Genomic DNA, 23,724 nt, shown 5'->3' with positions numbered 1-23,724 from the left:
AACATTTAAATATCCATTTATTTAGCCTCTATTACATTTTTTGCTACACGCGACATTTTTCTAAATTTTCTGCTTTCCTTCTAATATGCGTTTAAATATCCATTTAATTAAATGTACAACATTTTTTTACTACGCATAATATTTTTCTAAATTCTCTACATTTCTCATATATATATATATATATATATATATATATATATATATATATATTACATAATAAGTTTAAATATCCGCTTATTTTTCAATTTCATTGCACGTTTTAATGTAGACCATATTTTTCTCATTTTTTTTTCACACGTGTAACATATAATATTTAAATATTTATTTATTTTTCGATTTTATCATGTATATTTACTCTATAGGCGATATTTTTCAAAATTTTTCTTTTTCCTCGCACATATAATATAATGTACGTTTAAATATCCATTTATTTATCGCGCGACAATCCATCGATGCGCGAATTCGCACGATTGCGGCCGCCGTTCATAATCCGTCTGTCGCTTGTCTCGCGCGCGGGACAGAACGATGGAACACGGCCGATCGGGCGGCTGTCCCACTGTTTCCGCACGATCCCGAGAGGATTCGACGGGGGTGAAAGGACGAGGAGGAAGAGAGAGATTCACAATCGGAATGATCTCCGGTGCGTCAACCGACGCGCCGTGGCAACGGCGGTCGCTGCGAGCGCCAGACCGCAGTACTGTCAACGTGCGTAATTAATCCGCATTTCAGCGGACCCCGGCGCATAGCGGCCCGACAGCGGCCTAAGATTTACCGCAATCCAATTTTACACCTGTCCGTCAGCCCCGGCTCATCTTTCGCGCCGTGAAACCGACGCCGCACAATTTGATAATTATCGCCGATAGTGTACATTAGCGAAATCTCGCTCCACCTTGAAGAAAGGCGTCTTTCATGTATGCTTAGGCAAGCGTGGCCCGCATTTTAATCCTCCTGTCAATGAACGGGTACTCAAAGCAACTTTAAGAGGATCTCTCAGCAAATGACGAACTTCGACAAAATAGCAGCACACGTATCCAAAACATATGCACGTATACACAACGCTTATTTCTATTTACAAATTTTTCTTAGACTTCTAATCTAGGTTTAGAGGATAACAGTACTTTCTTTCGTGTTCTCTAATCCCAGGGAATGTGCATTTTTATTCGTACAAAGTGCATATGTTTTATATAAAACACAGATTATGGGATGAGGTTGACAGTTCGTCTGCAATTCGAGATAAAAATAGATAAAACTGTTATTTCTCATTTTTCATATCAAATCGACTTTTTCTGGGATTATTGATGCATGTATTGCAATTGTAGAGAAGCATTTTTAATTCTATCAAATTAAAAAAAAAAAGATACTAGAAGTACAAAAATATACGCGTCGATAAAATAGAGAAATCTCCTTAAGGGGATGCTGAACGTGACTGTTTTACCGGTTTTGAGTTCAAGGGCTTTTCTTTTTATTAGCTATACAAATTGAAAAATCCTTCTCCATAATTAAAGTATTGATAATAATAAACGGGGAGGTGTAATTTTGTATAAAAAAACAATAAAAGTTAAAAAATTAATTTTTTATCGGCCTCTTGCATCGGCTCATAATTATACTTATTTAATACAAAAATTCTGCAGTTTATTTGTGCACAAAATGTGGCACTCCCAATAGAGATAACATAAAAGAATAATACAGAAGTAATAAAAATGAATTGAAAAACCTGTATCAAAAGATTCTTCAATCTGTATATTCAATAAAAAGTGAATCTAACCTAAGTTAAAGTCGGTAAAATAGAACAACGGCAGCGTCCTCTTAAATGTCAAAAATGTGTTGGAATTTTTCTCAGCCCCCTCCCAAAAAATACAAAGAGCTTTGTATTTAGAAAATCCTCCTAAAACAGGAAAGAATGTTCGATATTCAGTAGCTGCTAAAAAAAATTGTCCCAGTGAAAAAATACACAATTAGTACTTGGTACTCATATATTAATTAAGAAATATGCACTGAAAAGAGTTAATTACTCTCGCTTCGAAAGCAACCGAATTATATGAAATCTTTATTAAAAAATCTTATGCAATATATCAATTAATAATAAATTAATTTAACTATTGATGCTTGTAAAAAGGTTGATTTAATTCTTCTCTTAATAAAAAAAAAATACCAGAGCAACTTTAAATGTTAAAAATGTGTGCTGGAATTTTTCTCCGCTCAGAAAGAAAAAAATAAAAGTCTTTGTATTCAAAAATTGTCTAAAATTTAACGCGAACAAATATTAAAAAAAAAAAAGCAACCGGTATCCGGATATCCATACATTGGTAAAAATGTGTAAAATTGTTTATTGACAAAAGAGTTACTGAAATCTTCATGATTACTCATTTGCGTCATGAAAAATTGCAAAATATCTGAACCGATAAATGTGACGTGTGATGTGTCGTAAACTCGATTTCGATTACAGACCCATGTTCACCCTTGTCTGTTTTTTTTTCCAGGTTGACTACATAAACTGGCGCGTTTCTACGATCGCTTCACTCGCCGTCGTAACGCGCGATGTAAACAGCGTTACAGCAGGTCTCAAGACAACGTCTTACAACGCGAAATCTAAACTTTACGCACGTAACGCGGACACGATATACGGGACGTTAACGACTTTCATCTTTCATCTGTAACGAGCTTTACATCTGCCGCGCCGTGCATGTTATCGTCGGCTTAAAGCCACTACGTCGGACGCGAGCGAACGCACTTAATACCGTTCGAAGCCAGCAATTTCGCGCAAACGCGCGTTCTTCGCTCGCAAAGTGCCAGCAATTTAGGGATATTCTAGGGTTTCTCCCGGCGCATTATGGACAAGGCGTATCCTTTAGAGCAGTTTTAGCACGTTAAACACCAATGACCAACGCTATATAAAGGGTGTATTTAAATAACTGCGGAAAATTTTAAGAGATGAGGGAGTTTCTTATGTAAACATATATAAAATTACGTTTTTATTTTTTTTTTTTTAACATTAATAAATATCCTTTTTATTAGGGGAAAATGTCCACTAAGTTTCATTTTTTTAATTTATCTGAAATTTGAGGAAAAAAATAAAAGCTTAATTTTTACCTCCCTTTTTAGAAAAGTGTAACTCTTTAGGGAGGGATATAAGAATAAAAATTTTCGCACTTATTTAGATACACCCTGAATATTAATGTCTACCAAATATTTATAAAAATCCTTATTTGTTTTTGTCAATAATTATAATTTTATTAATATATATTCATTATCATAATCTTATAATTTTTATATATACGTGTAACTGAAGAAACATACATGGAACACATCATCAGATTTTGTGTCCAATTTGAAAATGATTTTTTTCTCAGAGAAAATGTCATAAAGGAGGTCATCATTTTTTGCATCTTCCCAATTTTTGCCATCTTGGCATCTATGTAACTAATTGTAAGCCTTAAATTAAAATCTTATTAAAGTAAACTCCATCTAAAATTAACTGAAGAATGTAAAAAATTTTGTTAATATTTTAACTTTACAAAGTTTGTGAAAAGCTTTTTTTTTTTTCAATTATTGATAACTTGAAAATTGGTGCTTCGACATTTTTACTGAGGAAAAATCATCTATTGACGCCTCGTCATCAATAAATTATAAATAATACATTTAAAAATATTATAATTAATTTTATCTCAATATTTTAGTCTAATAATTTTTGTCAGCAAGAAATTGTCACAGCGTATTTGAGGGATATGGATGAAACAGACATAATTATATGTACACATAATTATATATGTAACATTGAATAAATAATATAGGCATTCAAAAATATATTATGACCAACTTGAATTATATTTTATCAATATATAATGTTTTCAATAATTCGATCTAATAATTTATTTTTCATCAACAAGAAATTGTCACGATGTATTGAGAGAATATAGATGGATAGGTATAATTATACGTGTACATTGCATAAATAACATAGGCATTTAAAAATATATTACGATCAACTTGAATTATATTTTATCAATATATAATGTTTTCAATAATTCGATCTAATAATTTATTTTTCATCAGCAAGAAATTGTCACGACGTATTGAGAGAATATAGATGGATAGGTATAATTAAACATGTACATTGAAAAATATATTATAATCAATTTAATTAAAAATAAAATTTCATTAATATACATTTCAACAATTCGGTTGAACAATTTTTTGTTGTGAGAAAATAGTCGCGGCGTATTAGGAGGATATGGATGGAACAGATTTCGAAACTACCGTTAAAACAAGAGAAGAATTACGGGGCTTTCCATAAAAGTCTCGCGCGCGATGTGCATCGAACATTTGAAAGCTGGACATAAATTTTTACGGGAAGTCGCGTACCTATGAGAGAGAGAAACCAGCCGACGCGGGCGGATTTCAACGGAGGGGGAGGGAGGGGAGGGAGGGAGCGAGGGGAGGGAGGGAGGGGAGGGAGGGAGGGAGGAAAGGCAGCTTAATTCTCGAAGCGCGTACCGAGGTACAATCTGCGATCTTTATATCGTGTCGGCAGTTTCCGAGACTATAGACCGACATACACACGTATATATTACACGTACATGTATAAGGGCGTGTTATCGGATTCATCTTTAGAACCCGTCCTATAACTTTTGATTGGCACGCACTGCTTTTATTATTCCGGCGATACCTGCGAAAAGTGTTACATCGGCCATTTCAAGATTCATCTCCGAGTTACGCCGAGAAAATTAATGCCGATCGTTTAATTCCTGAGGATTAACAACGCAACAACAGGAAATCAAATTGTAATTCATGACAGCAGCTCTTTTGACAGTTCCTTCGACAGAGAGTTTTTGCTTTATTGTATAGGAATCATTTTATTGTAAAATATTTTAATTGCATTATAAAATAAAGAAAATAATTTTGTACTAACCTTCCATGAAAAAAAGCATAAGTTAAGGAGCTAAATTTCTTCATTCCTGTTTTATCGACAAAATGTGAGGTTAGATTCAGCTATAAATCTATTTACTGGATATACGGATTGTTTTTTACCCGAAATTAGAACGCTTCGCTCTTTGTTAATATTAATACTTAGAAATAGATTTATAGTTTATCAAATCTCACGTTTTGTTGATAAAATAAGACGGAAATCACAGACTTTCCAAGGACGTTTAAGATCACCTTAAGGATTTTCCGCCCAAATGTCCTGAGGATTAACAACGCAACAACAGGAAATCAAATTGTAATTCATGACAGCAGTTCTTTTGGACAGTTCCTTCAAGAGAGAGTTTTTGCTTTATTGTATAGGAATCATTTTATTGTAAAATATTTTAATTGCATTATAAAATAAAGGAAATAATTTTGTACTAACCTTCCATGAAAAAAAGCATAACTTAAGGGGCTAAGTTTCTTCATTCCTGTTTTATCGACAAAATGTGAGGTTAGATTCAGCTATAAATCTATTGACTGGATATACGGATTGTTTTTTACCCAAAATTAGAACGCTTCGCCTTTTGTTAATATTAATATTTAGAAATAGATTTATAGTTTATCAAATCTCACGTTTTGTTGATAAAATAAGACGGAAATCACAGACTTTCCAAGGACGTTTAAGATCACCTTAAGGATTTTCCGCCCAAATGTCCTGAGGATTAACAACGCAACAACAGGAAATCAAATTGTGATTTATGACAGCAGTTCTTTTGACAGTTCCTTCGACAGAGAGTTTTTGCTTTATTGTATAGGAATCATTTTATTGTAAAATATTTTAATTACATTATAAAATAAAGGAAATAATTTTGTACTAACCTTCCATGAAAAAAAGCATAAGTTAAGGGGCTAAGCTAACCTAAGTTTCTTTATTCCTGTTTTATCGACAAAATGTGAAGTTAGATTCAGCTATAAATCTATTTACTGGATATACGGATTGTTTTTTACCCAAAATTAGAACGCTTCGCCTTTTGTTAATATTAATATTTAGAAATAGATTTATAGTTTATCAAATCTCACGTTTTGTTGATAAAATAAGACGGAAATCACAGACTTTCCAAGGACGTTTAAGATCACCTTAAGGATTTTCCGCCCAAATGTCCTGAGGATTAACAACGCAACAACAGGAAATCAAATTGTGATTTATGACAGCAGTTCTTTTGACAGTTCCTTCGACAGAGAGTTTTTGCTTTATTGTATAGGAATCATTTTATTGTAAAATATTTTAATTGCATTATAAAATAAAGGAAATAATTTTGTACTAACCTTCCATGAAAAAAAGCATAAGTTAAGGGGCTAAGTTTCTTCATTCCTGTTTTATCGACAAAATGTGAGGTTAGATTCAGCTATAAATCTAGATTTACTAGATATACGGATTGTTTTTTACCCGAAACTAGATTCCAATGTTACTATTTTATTTTAAATATATAAAATGTAAAATATTTTAATTATATTTTAAATAAATCAAGAAAATGCTTTTCTCGTAATAATCTCTCGCGGAAAAAAGCATAGTCTATCGGAAAAAATGTATCAATAGCGGATTTTCCGCGATCGCTCAAATGTCAAAATTTCCCGACATTATTACTTTAGGACTTATTGCATTTGCCTGATCTCACTATCAGCGATCTGTGCAATAGAGTTATATCGTTATACACAACAATCTCGCAAATTCAATTCGCGACGAAACGTCACGCTACGAAATCGCCAAAGTCTGCGGAAAGATAATGTTTCAACTAGGAAATAGTTGCTATATACAATATATATATATATATATATATATATATATATATATGTAGAGAGAGAGAAACTTCGCGCGCAACTTTCTCAGCATTCCGATGTTCAGTGGTGCAAGTCAGTCGATGCTGCGGGAGTGCATATCGCTGTAAACGTAATCGGTTACACGTTGAAACTTAAACGGAGCAGTCGTCGGATACTTGACGAGGCAAAACGCGCGGGAGAATAATAAGCGCGGAAATATCGCGCGCGCGGATTACGCGATTTTCGTTCAGTATATTTGCGGGAAACGAGGAAACACCGGAGTAAAAGCCGCTTTTACACACAAACCGCGCGGCTAAAACGATCCGACAAGCTGCGATTACAAGAACGCAAGAGTTTCACGCCTCCCTCCTATCCCCCGATGCACAATCGCAGTTTTGACGGGTTTCGTGAATACTCGCGACTCGGGGTGGATTGCACCCCCCGGGGAATCGAGTCGTCCAGCATTAATATCGCTAACATATACCTTTCATGCGTTTGCGCTGAGAACAATAAATGTTTTATTTACACGGTATAATTAACGTATACAGAGTAAATACTAGATAGCTTAGCGATCAAGAGTTTTTTTTTTTATTTTATACAATTTTTATTTAAAACGTAGAGATTTGAGAATCGCCAGACAGAATTTAAAAAAGTAAATATCTTCTCTCGACCGTGCTGGCAAATATTATTTATTAAATCACAACGTTTCGACTCTTCTTTGAGTCCTTATCAAGTGAATTTTTATTCAAATAAATAGAGAAATAACGCATGCGGGTAACTTTTAATTAGAAACAAATATTTTTTTTAATAATAACATCAAGATGAAAAATTACAAAAGATATTATATCTTTCATGCATCTTCGTCGGAGGAAATAAATGATTTATTCTCGTACGCGATATAATTAATGTCTACAGTGAATATTAGAAGATAGTAGGTAGGTTAAACAAATATTTTTAATATATTTTAACAATATACATTTTTTATATTTAAATAACGCACTTTTGATTAGAAATAAATATTTTTAACAATAAATTCAAGATGAAAAATTGCAAAATATATTGTATCGTTTTAGTATCGCTAACATATCTTTTATGCATTTACGTCGAGGGAAATAAATGACTTATCCACGTACACGGTATAATTAATACCTAGAGTGAGTATTAAAGGGTTTAGCAATCGAAAAATATTTTTAATATTGTTCAAGAATGTATAAAACTAATATTTAAATAAGTAAAAAAATAAGATTTTTTTGATTAAAAATAAATATTTTTAATTATAAAGTCAAAATAAAAAATTGCAAAAGATATTGTGTATATCGCTTTAATATTACATTAATATCGCTAATATATCTTTCATGCATCTACGTCGAGGGAAATAAATGACTTATCCTCGTACGTGGTATAATTAATGTGCAGAGTGAGTATTAGAAAATTTAGCGATCTAAAAATATTTTTAATATATTTTAATAACGTATAACGCTGTTATAATTATAAATAAATAGAAAATTAACACTCTTCTGATTAAAAATAAATATTTTTAATAATAAAATTAAAAAATTGCAAACCATATTGAAATAAAAGAATGGTGCATTTTTAAATAATTTTATTATTAATTAATTTAAAAATGCATATGGTTTAATTAAACAGACGTTGCCTACCCATCTGTTTAAACAAAAATTTTATGTAATTTTTAAAAAGTATTCTATATTTTAATTCAATATAATTTTTATAATTTCTTAATAACATCGCATACGTATCGAAATATATTTTTACAAGAAAAACTTCACGATTTCTTATAAGGTAAAAATGTCAAGCTAAGCTTTAAAAAATGGACTTTTAGTTTCTAACACGAGCTAAAATTTCTTCATTAAGCAAAGAGATACTCTGAGAGAGAGAGAGATATATAACGTTCCGACTACTCATCCGGATATGAAAATTGATATTTGTCTCTACAAACTTTTGTAAACGTAACATTTGCACTTAGCCAATAATTATTTCTAGAGAACCCGGGATATATTCTCTACAATTTTAGAAAATTAATTAAAATTTTTCATTCCTCCCCCTTAAACATAGTCTCTCCCTTTCTCTTTTTCCTGCAATGAGATGGTAAACGCGAAGGCAAATTATACGAAAGTAGCACTTCTCTCTTTCTCTCTCTCTCTCGAAATTCTTTAGTGCCGGTCGATTATGGGGTCGGGGGATTTTAATTTGCGAGGAAGAATTTCGACAAAAAGGCGTCGCGCCGTTTCCAGAACCCAGATCGCCGCCCCCGATATCGGACCTGGACGACCATTAGACCCAGGGTGAACGCTTTCGTGCCCAGAAGAAGGCAGGGGTGAGCGCCGAGGGGGTTGATTTTGCGAGAGACCGCAGAGAGAGCGAAAGAGAGAGGGAGGTTCCGCAGGCATTATGTGTGATCCGAATCTCGGTATTATTCTATAATCTATTCCGCGGGCGAGAGAGATGATAGCGTTGGCGGTGGCGGTTAGGCTCTCGGTTGCATGCCGACCCCGAATGGTGGTAGCGAATGGTGATGGTGGTGGCTCGTTCGACCTGCACGCCAACACGCCTGCCCGCCCCATCATCAATAAGCATCCCCTTTGCGCTCCGGCGAGTCTGTATGCACGCGCGTCGAATCGCCGTCTCTCACTCTCTTCGCAGAGAGAGAGACTCTGCACTCTGCGTCGAGTTACGCATCGCGTTACACTGCTGTGAACTCGCCACGCGATATATGCAGCTCTCTCAGTATGTTCAGCCGAATGAACGCATCGCCAGCTTCTCGGCTATGATCAGCGTCTGAGCGATAAGAGAGACCAGGCCGCTCTTGTTACCGCTTAATGCCGAGAGATGTCGCGTTGAAGGAAAAAAGAGAGAGAGAGAGAGAGAGAGACGGATTGTAAGCGAAGGGGATGAAGATGTGGCAGGATAACGAGCGGGACGTGAGAATTCGTTGATTTATGGAATTTGGAAGAAATATAGGTAGAATAGAGTCCTAAATAATCTGAGAGGCGCAATCGGTATCCCTTCCACGCTTCTCATGGCCGCCATGTTGGTCCCGTAACTGTTCATGTGACACATACATACATCTATAATAGTTGCTTTCCATTTACATCAAAACTCAGATAAATCTCACTTCTGTCTTCCTTCAATATCCATGAACAATACAAAATGCAAACAATACTTATTGCCGAATTAGAGAATGTTGCTCCATTTTTCAATTCGGTGTGATATTTTAGGTTGGGACTCTACACATTAATTGCTTTCCATTTCAACATCCATGCTATGCCAATTGCTTTCAACATCCATGTTAAAGAAAGACAGAAGTGAGATTTAGCTGAGTTTTGATGTAAATGGAAAGCAATTGATGTGTAAAGTCCTAATTTAAAATATCACATTGAATTGAAAAATGGAGCAATATTCTTCTAATAATGTATAAGTATTGTTTGTATGTTGTATTGTACACTGCTGCTTAGAATTGTTTAGAATCATTTTTTGGATCATGGTTTGCACACATAAGATCACTACGAAACCAACAGGCGGTCAGCCAATCAGCGAGCGAGACGCCGATCGCGCTTCGCTTTTTTAGGTTAGGATTACTCTAAAGTAGAATACACACATATATATAGTGTCTCTTAAGCTGATTTGATATCAGTGTATTTTGTATTAGAAATAGGTATATAAACTACGATGCTAATATTAATAAACTCTTCTATTGATTTTTATTATCTCAAATATAGATTAGATATAAATAGAAACAGAATTATTCTTAAATTAAGCGTATTTACTATTAATATTTGTTTATGTTATAAATTTACAACTATATAATACGGAATATAAGAGATATTAACTGAAGAATGTAGAGAAAAAATTTTTTTATTTTATTTCCATTTAGTATTTAATTATTCATATTTTATATCAATTGAGTTAAATTTTTTAATCTAAATGTACATATGTCTATTATTAAACTCGGTGTTTAATATTATTAAATTTTTGTGCCGTTCTAAATGTACTAAGAATTTTATGGATGCGAATATTAAGTTATTGTGCACTAATTTCTTTTTATAGCATTGTAAATAAACGGTTGATTTTTTGCTGATGTACAAAAAACAATAAATTTTATTTAAAAAAGGAAGCTGAAGAATGTAACTGACTAAACCAGATTTTCAAAGTGAGTCATAAATACCGCATATTGTCGTATTTTTGAGTATAAACAAATGCTTATGTTTATGTTCAAATGCATGATCGGTTTATCTTTTTTGTTGACGTAGCATTCTACATAAAAGACACAACCACACAGATAGTCGACAGTTTCAAACGATCGATAAAATATAACATAAAGTTATGGCTGAAATGGAAATCAGTAACTGTGATGTAAAAAATCATTCAAAAATTTACAGTTAAATTTTATTAAGCGCACAGTATGTTTGATAAAAACTTTAATACATACCGAGATTTCATTTCAAAATAATAAAACATATTTATAAGGAAAAATAAATCGGGGATATTCATAAAATTTTATTTTGTAAATTTCTTTAAGGTAATATACTTGAGAAAAAAAATATTTAGAAGAATATTTAAAATAAATCGAAAAAAGAGAGAAGGGAGATTAATTTATAAGTATCAAAATTAATTTTTCGATGTATTATACCATTTATAAAAGGCATTATATTCTAGTCTTTCGACTTATTTTCTGATATGTAATTTTCACGTTTGCTTTTACGATCACATGATATTCTTCAAATAGATATATCTGCAGCATTTTCGTATTATTCGCAATTTGCAAGCATTGCAGAGATGTTTGACAAATTATTGTGTTATTTCACTTGCAAGTATTAAGCGATATGTTAAAATTATGATTGTATAAATAAAATTAATTTTAAAATTTTTTAATTTTTACAAAGAAAATATTTAAACAAATATTTCGAATGATTATCCACGTAGACGCTCAAGTTTTTCAATGCTCATAAAAAAGATTTATCCATAGACTCAATAACACATTCCTTCGTTCGGAAACATATCCGGATGTAAGTGACTTGAGAGTGATGGATTGGCTGTTCGTGGTGCATACATTGAATTTTTCACACTTTAATCCAAAAGGTACTAGGCAATGGAGAGCTGGTAATACAGAAGGATATTTAGCATTATGCCTTGCTTTTAAACGAGCCATAGATATAGGTATAATACTTATTAATCTTCGAATTAAATAATTATCAATAATTTTATATCAGTATAATTACAGTCTAACATAATATTCGCACAATATTTATATCTCTCCTTCTTGATTAATTTTGACGAAACATTATTAATGTTTCTTTTTATCTCTATAAAGTCTGCTTATTAATATTTGAAATGACATACATTTTAAACTTCTTTATTTTTGCTAGCAAAGTCTTCGTAGTTCATAACTTGTTTATTTTTATAATGTATTCTATTTGTCCCTCGTATGTTATTTTCCTTCGTTGATATGACGTTCAAGATAAAGTATATAATAAAGGGAAAAATCATAGGCAGTCGACAGTCTCAAACGATCGACGAAATATAACGTAACATAATGGCTAACAAAAAGAAGAAGAGCAGTGCTTTGGATGTGAAGGAATCATTGGAGGCGGCAAAATTTATCGTTGAAAATGCGAAAGATGTAACGATCAACAAGGAGAATATCAAACATTTTAGAACGGCGGTACGTTTATCTAACTTCTTATAAAAATTTAAAACATTTATACGATTTGTTTACTTTTGGTTTAAATAATTTCAAAGTTTAGTCAAATTTTACTAGGTGCACAGTGTGTTCGATCACTTTAATTTCAATTAACTTAAGATCTTATTTCAAATTATAAAAAGCATATATACGTATAAAGAATGATAAAACGGGGATATATTTACCAAATTTTATTTTGAAAATTATATTCTTGATAGTAATATATATATATAAAATTAAGATTTTAAACAGAAAATTATATAAAACGAAAAGAAAAAAGATTTATTTCCAAGTTTACAAATTAATTTTTCAATATATAATATTGAAAAACTATGTTCTAGTTCTAGTTATTTGACTTATTTTCTGAGATACATTACCTCGTTTACTTTCACAATCAATTGCATGATATTCTTCAAACAAATATATAAGTAGTATAAAAAAAAAAACATTTTCGTGTTATTCGCGATTTGTATAAGTATTGCAGAAATATTTGACAAATCATTCTATTATTTTAATTGCTGCATTTAAACGATATTTTAATATTATCATTGTACAAATTTAACTGGCCATTTTGTTTAAAAAAAATCATCGTTAAAATAAGCATTTAAATTGTTTACGTAGCTAAAGATATTTTGTAATGAGAATAGAGAGAATAGAGAGAACAGTGAAATATTCTTAAATGCTTTCTTCCGACCGGAAGATTATCCGGATTTCACTGAAAAAACGGTGGATTGGCTGTTCGTGTTTCATACATTGAATTTTTCACTCTTCTATCCAAAAGGCACTAAGCAATGGCAAGCTGGTGATTCAGATGGATATAATGCATTAAGTTTTGTTATCAAACGAGCTATAGATGTAAGTGCAATACTCCTTCGTATTAGAATGATATTGTATGCACAACTTTAATTTATATCACTCATCCGTTATTAGTTTTGATGAAACATCCCTAAAGTTTATTTTTATCATAAAGTCAATTTGTTTATATTTTAAAATGTCATATTTTTTTGTTTTTTGCCAACAAATCATTCGTCAGTTTTGTAGTTTTTAACCAATTTATTTCTCACAATAATATATCCTAATTATCATCTTTTACATGTTTCAAATTATTAAAAAATATTTTACAATATGTCAATCTTAATATTATTTTAAAAAATATGATACTTGTGCAACTTTCTATATTTTTACGTACATATTGTAAATTTCTTAGATACTAATTTAAAATACATTGAAACATATATTTCTATATAATTTTTCTGAAGAATATAATACATTTCAAACTTCAAATAATTATGATGAGCAATTATAAAAATACTTTAAATATACAAGTCCTATTAGATACATCGTCTTTGTTTATTTATATAAAATATAAAAATAAAATTGTTTTATATTTTTATTTGTTTTAGATAAGAAAGTAAATTTTGTTTAGATTAATTATTTGTACACAGGGCACGATCTTTCTTAATCTGACAAATAAACAAATTTCAATTTGAGATTTTTGATGTACTATCTATCCTTATTGAAACTATATCTACAATTTGGGGATTGTTTTTATTTTTAGCTATACCTATCTATTTTCCTTAAATACTTTGAGACGAAAAAAAATATTGGGGCAAAGTCGCTAAATATTTCCCCCGATATATTTCTCGCTTTTGATTTTTTAAAACGGATAGACAGATATAGCTAAAAATTCTCCATTTAAAAATATAGCTTCAGAAAAGATAAAGGGTTTTAAAAAAATCTCGATTTAAAATTGATTTACTTTATAGTGTCTGACTAATTTTAAGAAAAATTGTGGCGGTGTGCAAATAATTAGTTTCGACGAATATTGTTTCTTCCTTAAAACAGACGCACTATTATTGGCGCATGGCTTTCATTTGTTTAAATATTAATATTAGATTAAATTTAAATGTTTGTAAAGAGCCTTATTAAAATTTCAGTATTTAAAATAATTTTATTCCTAAAATCTATGTCTGGCTCTTATTATAATTATCTTTATTCCTGAAATGTTTTTATATTGTTTATATATATATATACAATAGAAGATTCTTTTTCAATTTAATATTCTATATAATGCTGGTTATAGGAAAAAAAACCTTTATGGGATCCCAAATATTACTCAAAACTAACAGAAAGTGAGTTGAAACATATTTTCCGCAGTGACGATGGCGAAACTACCATCCCACTTCTAAACAAAAGACGTATGATTTTACATGAGGTTGGAAACGTTTTACTAAAAAAATATAAAGGTACAAATTATAAAATTATGGGAAAAAAATGTTTGTTTCAAGACATTTTATCGTAATCGATGTAACAGGACTCGCTCAGAACAAATTCTCTGTTACTTGAGAAAAGAAAAAAAAATATATTTCTGGAAATTCGATTAGATGTAGATGTTATAAACAATATATGTTTTACATTCACAAAAATGTATATAATTATTACTAAAATAGTAGATATATGATTAATATCGTTACAGGCACTTTTAAAAATTGTGTCAAAAAAGCGAAGTATAATCAAGACAAATTGGTGAAATTACTTTTCGATGAATTCGAACCATATCGAGACGAAGCAAAATACAAAAATAAAACAGGTAATTATTGATGATAGTATTACAGAGAAGGTTGCGAATTATACACACCGCGATATCAAACAACGAAAAAAATCAGTAATATTAAAATATAATAACATTAAATGTTTGTGTAACAATAAATTGATTAATAATTTAATGTTCATACTTTGAGGCGAATATTTTATACTATATTATTCATAGACATATTTGAATATATTTATTGTAGACGTATTTAAACATATTTGTTTATAAACGTCAGTAAAAATTGCTCTCTATGTTACGAGACATTTTTATTTTTCAAGATTATTTTAGAAACAAAAAAATTTGTACAGTATAATTTTTAATATTCTATTTAGTTGACATTTTCGTCAATTAATGTATGTTATACAAATATACTTGCAATTTTTATAATAAAATAGTTTGAATAATTTAGCAGTTTTTGTATATTATTTAAAAATATTAATCTGTTAATATTATATACCTTTATTTAATTATTTTTTAGTTCGTTTGTATACCAAAGCTAATTCACTAATAAAAGACATATGGGCATGCTATAAGAAAAAGAATATGTTTCATCTAAACGAAGAAAAAATGATGTCTACAATATTTATTGACTATCGTAGTCCTATAGTACTCTTTTATTTTGGAATTCTTACGTATAGTGATAAGCTTCTGCGGAAATTCACAAATAACAGTAAGATATTTAATATATTAAATAACTTTTTACTAGCGACAAATCCTAAATTTTTATCAATTCTTTTATTCTACGAATTTATACGTATTACGTTTTGATATTTATACTTGTATATTTATATGTTTTTCCTTCATAAAGCATGAAGTATTATAATGAACACATTATAAACTTCTACTGTACTTTAAAACATGAACAATTCTCTTTGCTAAAAAAATTATATCTATATACTGTTATATTATATCTATATTACTTTATTTATTCATACAACATAAAGATTTGCCATGTCTACCTTCAAAACTAATTTCTCTAAAAATACTTTTATTTAAAATAATTATTAATTAAATTGCGAACTTATTTTGCAAGAGAAGGTTTATAAATCTTATTTATTTGCCCGCACAAGGATGAATCGAGAATAAGAGCAATAAAAATAGGGAAACTATTCACATGATTATATGAGTAGATAAAAAATTAATTTGTAGGTGTTATTAATTTATGTCTCTCAAATTTGTAACAATATTGATAATATATTCTTTGCATGACAGTTTGCATTTAGAAAACTTTATTGTCGAATACTTTGCTGTAATTAATTTTGTTCTATGTATATCCACAGAGATCACTTGCGTTTTCATTTAATTATAACATACTGCATTTCTTTCACAGACCAACCGCTGAAACATGGAGACAGGGAAGAACTTGAGATACGCGCTTGCTCCCTTATAGCAGTTAATGAAATATTCGAACAGATCAAAGTGGAATGGAATCAAATAAATCCAGAATACGATCGTTGCATATCGATTATTATTGACAATTTCTTGCTTCTATATATAGCTGAATATTTTCATAAATATGTGTATATGTATGATCAGTATCCATTCCATTATATTACATCTGTACACTATTAGAAATATAAAAATATAATATATCTTTACTTGATAATTATGTGGTGATACTTATATAATATTTATATTTTATCGATTGAGATGCATGTGTTTTAATATAATTTTAATTTAAAAAAAAATTTCTTACCAAAACAAAATATTTTACATATAATAATATATAATTATTTCGAAATATATAAAATTATACATATAATCGCAAAAATATATATATGAAATATGTCCATACATAATTAGATAAAATGCTTCTTATATATAATTATATAAATTTATATATATATATATATATATATATATATATATATAATAAATAATTATTTTTTATATACATATATTAATATATATGTTTCATATATTCTTCATATACATATATGAAAATATATATTTCATATATAATTAAACATGATTATCTATAAACCCTTATAATATATATATATATATTTTATATATAATTATTGATATATATTTTACATATTACTTTACGAATATATGTATAATTATATAATAATTTATATATAATTATATACAAAAAATTTTTTACCGAGCTTTCTCATTATAATACAAATATTATTGATAAGTTTGATAAGAATTTGACAAATGCATATAACAGAAATGTAATGTACATATAAAATACAATGATATTTTAATTAATTTCCACTTTGCTGATTACATATTAGAACGAGTATAGAATGTAATACTTTTGCATAATTTTCCTATACTTTGTTTTTAACAGCTTATTTTTAAATTTAAGAATTTATATTTGTAATTTAAGTTTTAAATTGAAACTGATTTCAATAAACGATTACAAATGCATATGAGAAAAGATTTTTTTCTCTAACATTTTATTATATTATTATATATATATATATATATATATATATATATATATATATAACACATATACATATATACAATTGCTTTTTCTACTTAATGATATTTATATTTTATTAATAATGCAAAAGTTTTAGAATATTATGTATTACATTGTCTTTTATAATTAGCAACGTGCAAAATTAATTATTTCAATCCTTAAATTTTGCGTGTGATATCATTTAATGTTCTAATTTAAATGCGATTTCTAGTTTTATAACACTTTTATTTGATATCGATATTTCTAAACGTTATTCTTACTTTTTATAACGTTATTTTTTTAGTTTAATCTTATTTAATATAACGCATCAAAATATATGTCTTTAATAAACATAAATGATACGAAATGTATTTTTCTGTAATCTTTTGTATTTTATTTTAGATTTTTTTAAGATTAAAGACACGAAAGATACTCTAATGCCTTTTTTCTAAACTCCGCATATCATCTTAACAGAATAACACATAATGCTAACATATAAATTTATTTCTCGGTTGTTATAATGAATACTGTGTCCACAGTTTTAAGCTTTTCCTCCATAATTGATAATGTTTTTATAGATTATTAGCAAGTATAAAATTAAACATTTATAGCAACTGAATTATTCTTAAATTCTTAATGTATATAATATAATAATAATATAATAAAAATAATTAATAAAGAATACAATTAAAAAATTACATATTTTTCTAGAAATGACTCGAAAACGTTAGATTGGCTGTTCGTGCTTCATATATTGAATTTTGCACTTTTTAAAAGACATTAATCGATGGACATCTGGTAACAGAAAGATATTTAGCATTATTCTTAGCTATTAAACGAGCTATAGATATAAGTATAATACTTATTTATCATCGAATGACATAATAACCAATAATTGTATATTGTTGCATCAGTATAAAATTACAGTCTAACATAATATTCGCACAATATTTATATCTCTCCTTCTTGACTAATTTTGACAAAACATTATTAATGTTTAATTTTATCTCTATAAAATCTGTTCATTGATATTTGAAATGACATACATATTAAACTTCTTTATTTTTACCATCAAAGTTTTCGTAGTTCATAACTTGTTTATTTTTATAATATATTCTATTTGTCCCTCGTGTGTTACTTTCTTTCGTTGATATAACATATGACATTCAGTCTAAAGTATATAATAAAAGTAAAAATCGCAGGCAGTCGACAGTCTCAAACAATCGACGAAATATAACGTAACATAATGGCTAACAAAAAGAAGAAGAGCAGTGCTTTGGATGTGAAGGAATCATTGGAGGCGGTAAAATTTATTGAGAAATATGCAATAGACGTATGGATCGACTTGGAGAAACTCAAAAAATTTGCAAATTCGGTATGTTTATCTAACATTAGTTATAAAATTCTTGAACATTTATACTATTTGCTTTCTGTTTTAATAATTCAAAAATTTCAAGAATTTATTAAATTTTTAATAGGCGCACAATGTGTTCGATCACTTTAATTTCAATCACCTTAAGATCTTATTTCAAATTAATACAAGCATACATACAAACAATGAGAAACAGAGGAAATATCTGTCAAATTTTATTTTGTAAATTTAATTTTTAGGACTAATATGTCTAAAAATTACATATTTTAATTAAAAAATTACATCAAAAGAAAGGAGAAAAAGATTTATTTCCAAATTTACAAATTAATTTTTCAATATATAATATTGAAAAACTATGTTCTAGTTCTAGTTATTTGACTTATTTTCTGAGATACATTACCTCGTTTACTTTCACAATCAATTGCATGATATTCTTCACACAGATATATAAGTAGTATAAAAAAAAAACATTTTCGTATTATTCGCGATTTGTATAAGTATTGCAGAAATATTTGACAAATCACTATATTGTTTTACTTGTTGCAATTAAACAATATTTTAAAATTATTATTGTACAAATTTAATTAACGTTTCTTGTTTAAAACACTCTTCTTCTAAAGAATATAACGTTAAAATAAGCATTTAAATTGTTTATGTAGATAATAAGGTTTTTGACCGAAAATAAAATAAATCAAATGAAAAAACTCTTAAATACTTCCTTCCGTCCGAAACACTATCCGAATTTCACTAAAGAAACGGTGGATTGGCTGTTCGTGTTTCATACATTGAATTTTTCACTCTTCTATCCACAAGGCATTAAGCAATGGCGAGCTGGTGATAAAGATGGATTTTATGCATTAAGTTTTGCTATCAAACGAGCTATAGATGTAAGTGCAATACTCCTTCGTATTAGAATGATATTGTATGCACAACTTTAATTTATATCACTCACCCGTTATTAGTTTTGATAAAATATTTCTAAAGTTTATTTTTATCATAAAGTCAATTTGTTTATATTTTAAAATGTCATATTTTTTTTGTTTTTTGCCAACAAAGCATTCGTCAGTTTTGTAGTTTTTTACCAATTTATTTCTCACAATAATATATCCTAATTATCATCTTTTACATGTTTCAAATTATTAAAAAATACTTTATAATATGTCAATCTTAATATTATTTTAAAAAATATAATACTTGTGCAACATTCTATATTTTTACGTACATATTGTAAATTTCTTAGATACTAATTTAAAATACATTGAAACATATATTTCTATATAATTTTTCTAAAGAATATAATACATTTCAAACTTCAATTTATTATGATGAGCAATTATAAAAATACTTAAATATACAAGTCCTATATGATACATTGTCTTCGTTTATTTATATAAAATATAAAAATAAAATTGTTTTATATTTTTATTTATTTCAGATAGGAAGTAAATTTCGTTTAGGTTAATTATTTGTACACGGGGCACGATCTTTCTTAATCTGACAAATAAACAAATTTCAATTTGAGATTTTTGATATACTATTTATCCCTATTGAAACTGTATCTACAATTTGGGGATTATTTTTATTTTTAGCTATACCTATCTATTTTCCTTAAATACTTTGAGGCAAAAAAAAATATCGCAGCAAAATCGCTACACAAACAAATTTCAATTTGAGATTTTTGATATACTATTTATCCCTATTGAAACTGTATCTACAATTTGGGGATTATTTTTATTTTTAGCTATACCTATCTATTTTCCTTAAATACTTTGAGGCAAAAAAAAATATCGCAGCAAAGTCGCTAAATACTTTCCCCGATATATTTGTCACCTTTGATTCTTTAACACTCAGGTATAGCTAAAAATTCTTCAATTAAAAATGCAGCTTCAAAGGAGATAAATGGTTTAAAAAGATCTCGATTTTAAATTTATTTATAGTGTCTGACTAATTTTAAGAAAAATCGCGGCGGTGATCAGTGTGCGAATAATTAGTTTGGACGAATATTATTTCTTCCTTGAAACAGACGCACTATTACACGCGTATGGCTTTCATTTGTTTAAATATTAATAGATTAAATTTAAAAGTTTGTCACATAAAAAGTTTCATTAAAATTTCAGTGTTTAATATAATTATATTCCTAATATCTGTGTCTGACTCTAATTATAATTATCTTTATATTTAAAATACTTTTATATTGTGTTTATATTATATATATATATATATAATAGGAAATTCTTTTTTAATTTAATATGCAATATAATGCTTGTCATAGAACGAAAAGCCTTTATGGGATCCCAAATATTACTCAAAACTGACACTAAATGATTTGGAAGATATTTTCCGCAGTGACGATGGCGAAACTACCATTCCACTTCTAAACGAACGACTTACGGCTTTACATCAGATTGGAAACGTTTTACTCGAAAAATATAAAGGTATAAATTATGAAATTGAGTAAAAAAGAAATTTTCATTGTAAAACATTTTATTGTAATCGATGTAACAGAACTCGTTCACAACCAATTCTCTGTTTCTTGAGAAAAGAAAAAAGAATCTCGTGTCTGGAAATTCAATTAGATGTAGACGTTATAAACAATACATGTCTTACATTTACAAAAATGTATATAATTCTTATTAAAATAATAGATATATAATTATTATCGTTACAGGCACTTTTAAAAACTGTATTAAATCAGCGGAATATAATTCAGACAAATTGATAAAATTACTTTTCGATGAATTTGAACCATATCGAGACGAAGCAAAATACAGAAATAAAACAGGTAATTATTGATGATAGTATTACAGAGAAGGTTGCGAATTATACTCACCGCGATATCAAACAACGAAAAAAATCAGTAATATTAAAATATAATAAAATTAAATGTTTGTGTAACAATCAATTGATTAATAATTTAATGTTCATACTTTGAGGCGAATATTTTATACTATATTATTCATAGACATATTTGAATATATTTATTGTAGACGTATTTAAACATATTTGTTTATAAACGTCAGTAAAAATTGCTCTCTATGTTACGAGACATTTTTATTTTTCAAGATTATTTTAGTAACAGAAAATTTGTACAGTATAATTTTTAATATTCCATTTAGTTGACATTTTTGTCAATTAATGTATGTATGTTATACAAATATACTTGCAATTATAATAAAATAATTTAGATAATTTAGCAGTTTGTATATATTATTTAAAAATATTAACCTATTAATATTATATACTTTTATTTAATTATTTTTCAGTTCGTTTGTATACCAAAGCTAATTCACTAGTGAGCGACATATGGGCATGCTATAAAAAAAAGAATAGGTTTCATCTAAATAAAGAAAATATGATGTCTACGATGTTTATTGACTATCGTAGTCCTATAGTACTCTTTTATTTTAAAGTTCTTACGTATGGTAATAAGCGCCTGCAGAAATTCAAAAATAACGGTAAGATACTTATATAAAATAACCTTTTACTAATGACAAATCCTAAATTTTTATCAATTCTTTTATTCTACGAATTTTTACGTGTTACGTTTTAATATTTATACATGTATATATTTATATCTTGCGTTTTCAGTTAATTATAACATACTGCATTTATTTACAGATCAACCACTTAAACATGGAGACGCAGAAGAACTTGAGTTACGCGCTTGCTCTCTTCTCGCAGTTAATAAAATATTAAAACAGATTGAAAAAGAATGGCGTAACAAGTATCCAGAATATAATCGTCAAAACATATTGCTTCTGATTGACAATTACTTGCTTATGAATATAGCTTATCGTTTTGATAAATATGTTTGTGACCAGCATCCATTGCGTTATATTGAATCTGTGTACTATTAGGAATATAAAAATATAATGTAATATCTTTTCTTGATAATTGTGTTGTGATACTTATATGACATTTATATATTATCGATTGAGATGCATGTTTTAATATAATTTTAATTTTAAAACAAATTTCTTACCAAAACAAAATATTTTATATATAATAATATATAATTATTTCGAAATATATAAAATTATACATATAATCGCAAAAATATATATATGAAATATGTCCATACATAATTAGATAAAATGCTTCTTATATATAATTATATAAATTTATATATATATATATATATAATAAATAAGTATTTTTCATATACATATATAAATATATATGTTTCTTATATTCTTCACATATACATATATAAATATATATATATTTCATATATAATTAAACATGATTATCTATAAACCCTTATAATTTATATATTTTATATAATTATGGATATATTTCACATATAACTTTACGATTATATGTATAATTATATAATAATTTATATATAATTATATACAAAAAATTTTTTACCAAGCTTTGTCATTATAATACAAATATTATTGATAAGTTTGATAAGAATTTGACAAATGCATATAACAGAAATGTTGTGTACATATAAAATACAATGATAATTTAATTAATTACCACTTTGCTGATTACATATTAGAACGAGTATAGAATGTAATACTTTTGCATAATTTTCCTATACTTTGTTTTTAACAGCTTATTTTTAAATTTAAGAATTTATATTTGTAATTTAAGTTTGAAATTTTTTTATTACTGTTTTCTGCGGCAAACTGATTTCAATAAACGATTACAAATGCATATGAGAAAAGATTTTTTTCTCTAACATTTTATTATACAATATATATATATATATATGTATAACACATATACATATATATAATTGCTTTTTCTACTTAATTATATTCATATTTTATAAATAATGCAAAAGTTTTAGAATATTATGAATTACATTGTCTTTTATAATTAGCAACGTGCAAAATTAATTATTTCAATCCTTAAATTTGGCGTGCGATATCATTTAATGTTCTAATTTAAATGCGATTTCTAGTTTTATA

General features: G+C 28.1%; 3 protein-coding genes across 8 annotated transcripts in view; 2 read left to right on the top strand and 1 right to left on the bottom strand.

The window, feature by feature from the left end:
* Positions 1-23,724, bottom strand: part of LOC114945579 (kin of IRRE-like protein 1) — a 652,455-nt gene that overhangs the window by 314,912 nt on the left and 313,819 nt on the right. The window lies entirely within an intron of this gene.
* On the top strand, positions 12,225-16,702 carry LOC114945582 (queuosine 5'-phosphate N-glycosylase/hydrolase-like). Of its 2 annotated transcripts, XM_029321837.2 has the most exons (6): positions 12,225-12,403; positions 13,043-13,276; positions 14,505-14,667; positions 14,898-15,011; positions 15,493-15,684; positions 16,345-16,702. In XM_029321837.2, the coding sequence occupies exons 1-6, from the start codon at positions 12,275-12,277 to the stop codon at positions 16,584-16,586; spliced, it is 1,074 nt and encodes a 357-aa protein (XP_029177670.2). In that variant the 5' UTR covers positions 12,225-12,274; the 3' UTR covers positions 16,587-16,702. The 2 variants fall into 2 exon arrangements, with proteins under 2 accessions (XP_029177670.2, XP_029177671.1); XM_029321838.2 differs by lacking the exon at positions 13,043-13,276.
* On the top strand, positions 18,612-22,776 carry LOC114945583 (queuosine 5'-phosphate N-glycosylase/hydrolase-like). Of its 2 annotated transcripts, none has more exons than XM_029321839.2 (6): positions 18,612-18,805; positions 19,462-19,689; positions 21,075-21,237; positions 21,471-21,584; positions 22,066-22,257; positions 22,421-22,776. In XM_029321839.2, exons 1-6 carry the CDS (start codon positions 18,677-18,679, stop codon positions 22,657-22,659), a joined length of 1,065 nt encoding a protein of 354 aa, XP_029177672.2. In that variant the 5' UTR covers positions 18,612-18,676; the 3' UTR covers positions 22,660-22,776. The 2 variants fall into 2 exon arrangements, with proteins under 2 accessions (XP_029177672.2, XP_085340990.1); XM_085484864.1 differs by having other exon boundaries at positions 18,707-18,805; positions 19,616-19,689.

This window comes from Nylanderia fulva, unplaced genomic scaffold, assembly GCF_048542155.1.
Source record: "Nylanderia fulva isolate GAGA-0341 unplaced genomic scaffold, ASM4854215v1 Scaffold32, whole genome shotgun sequence".
NCBI classification, from domain to species: domain Eukaryota; kingdom Metazoa; phylum Arthropoda; class Insecta; order Hymenoptera; family Formicidae; genus Nylanderia; species Nylanderia fulva.
Note: the sequence above shows the minus strand (reverse complement) of the source record. Positions and strands in the feature narration are given on the sequence as shown.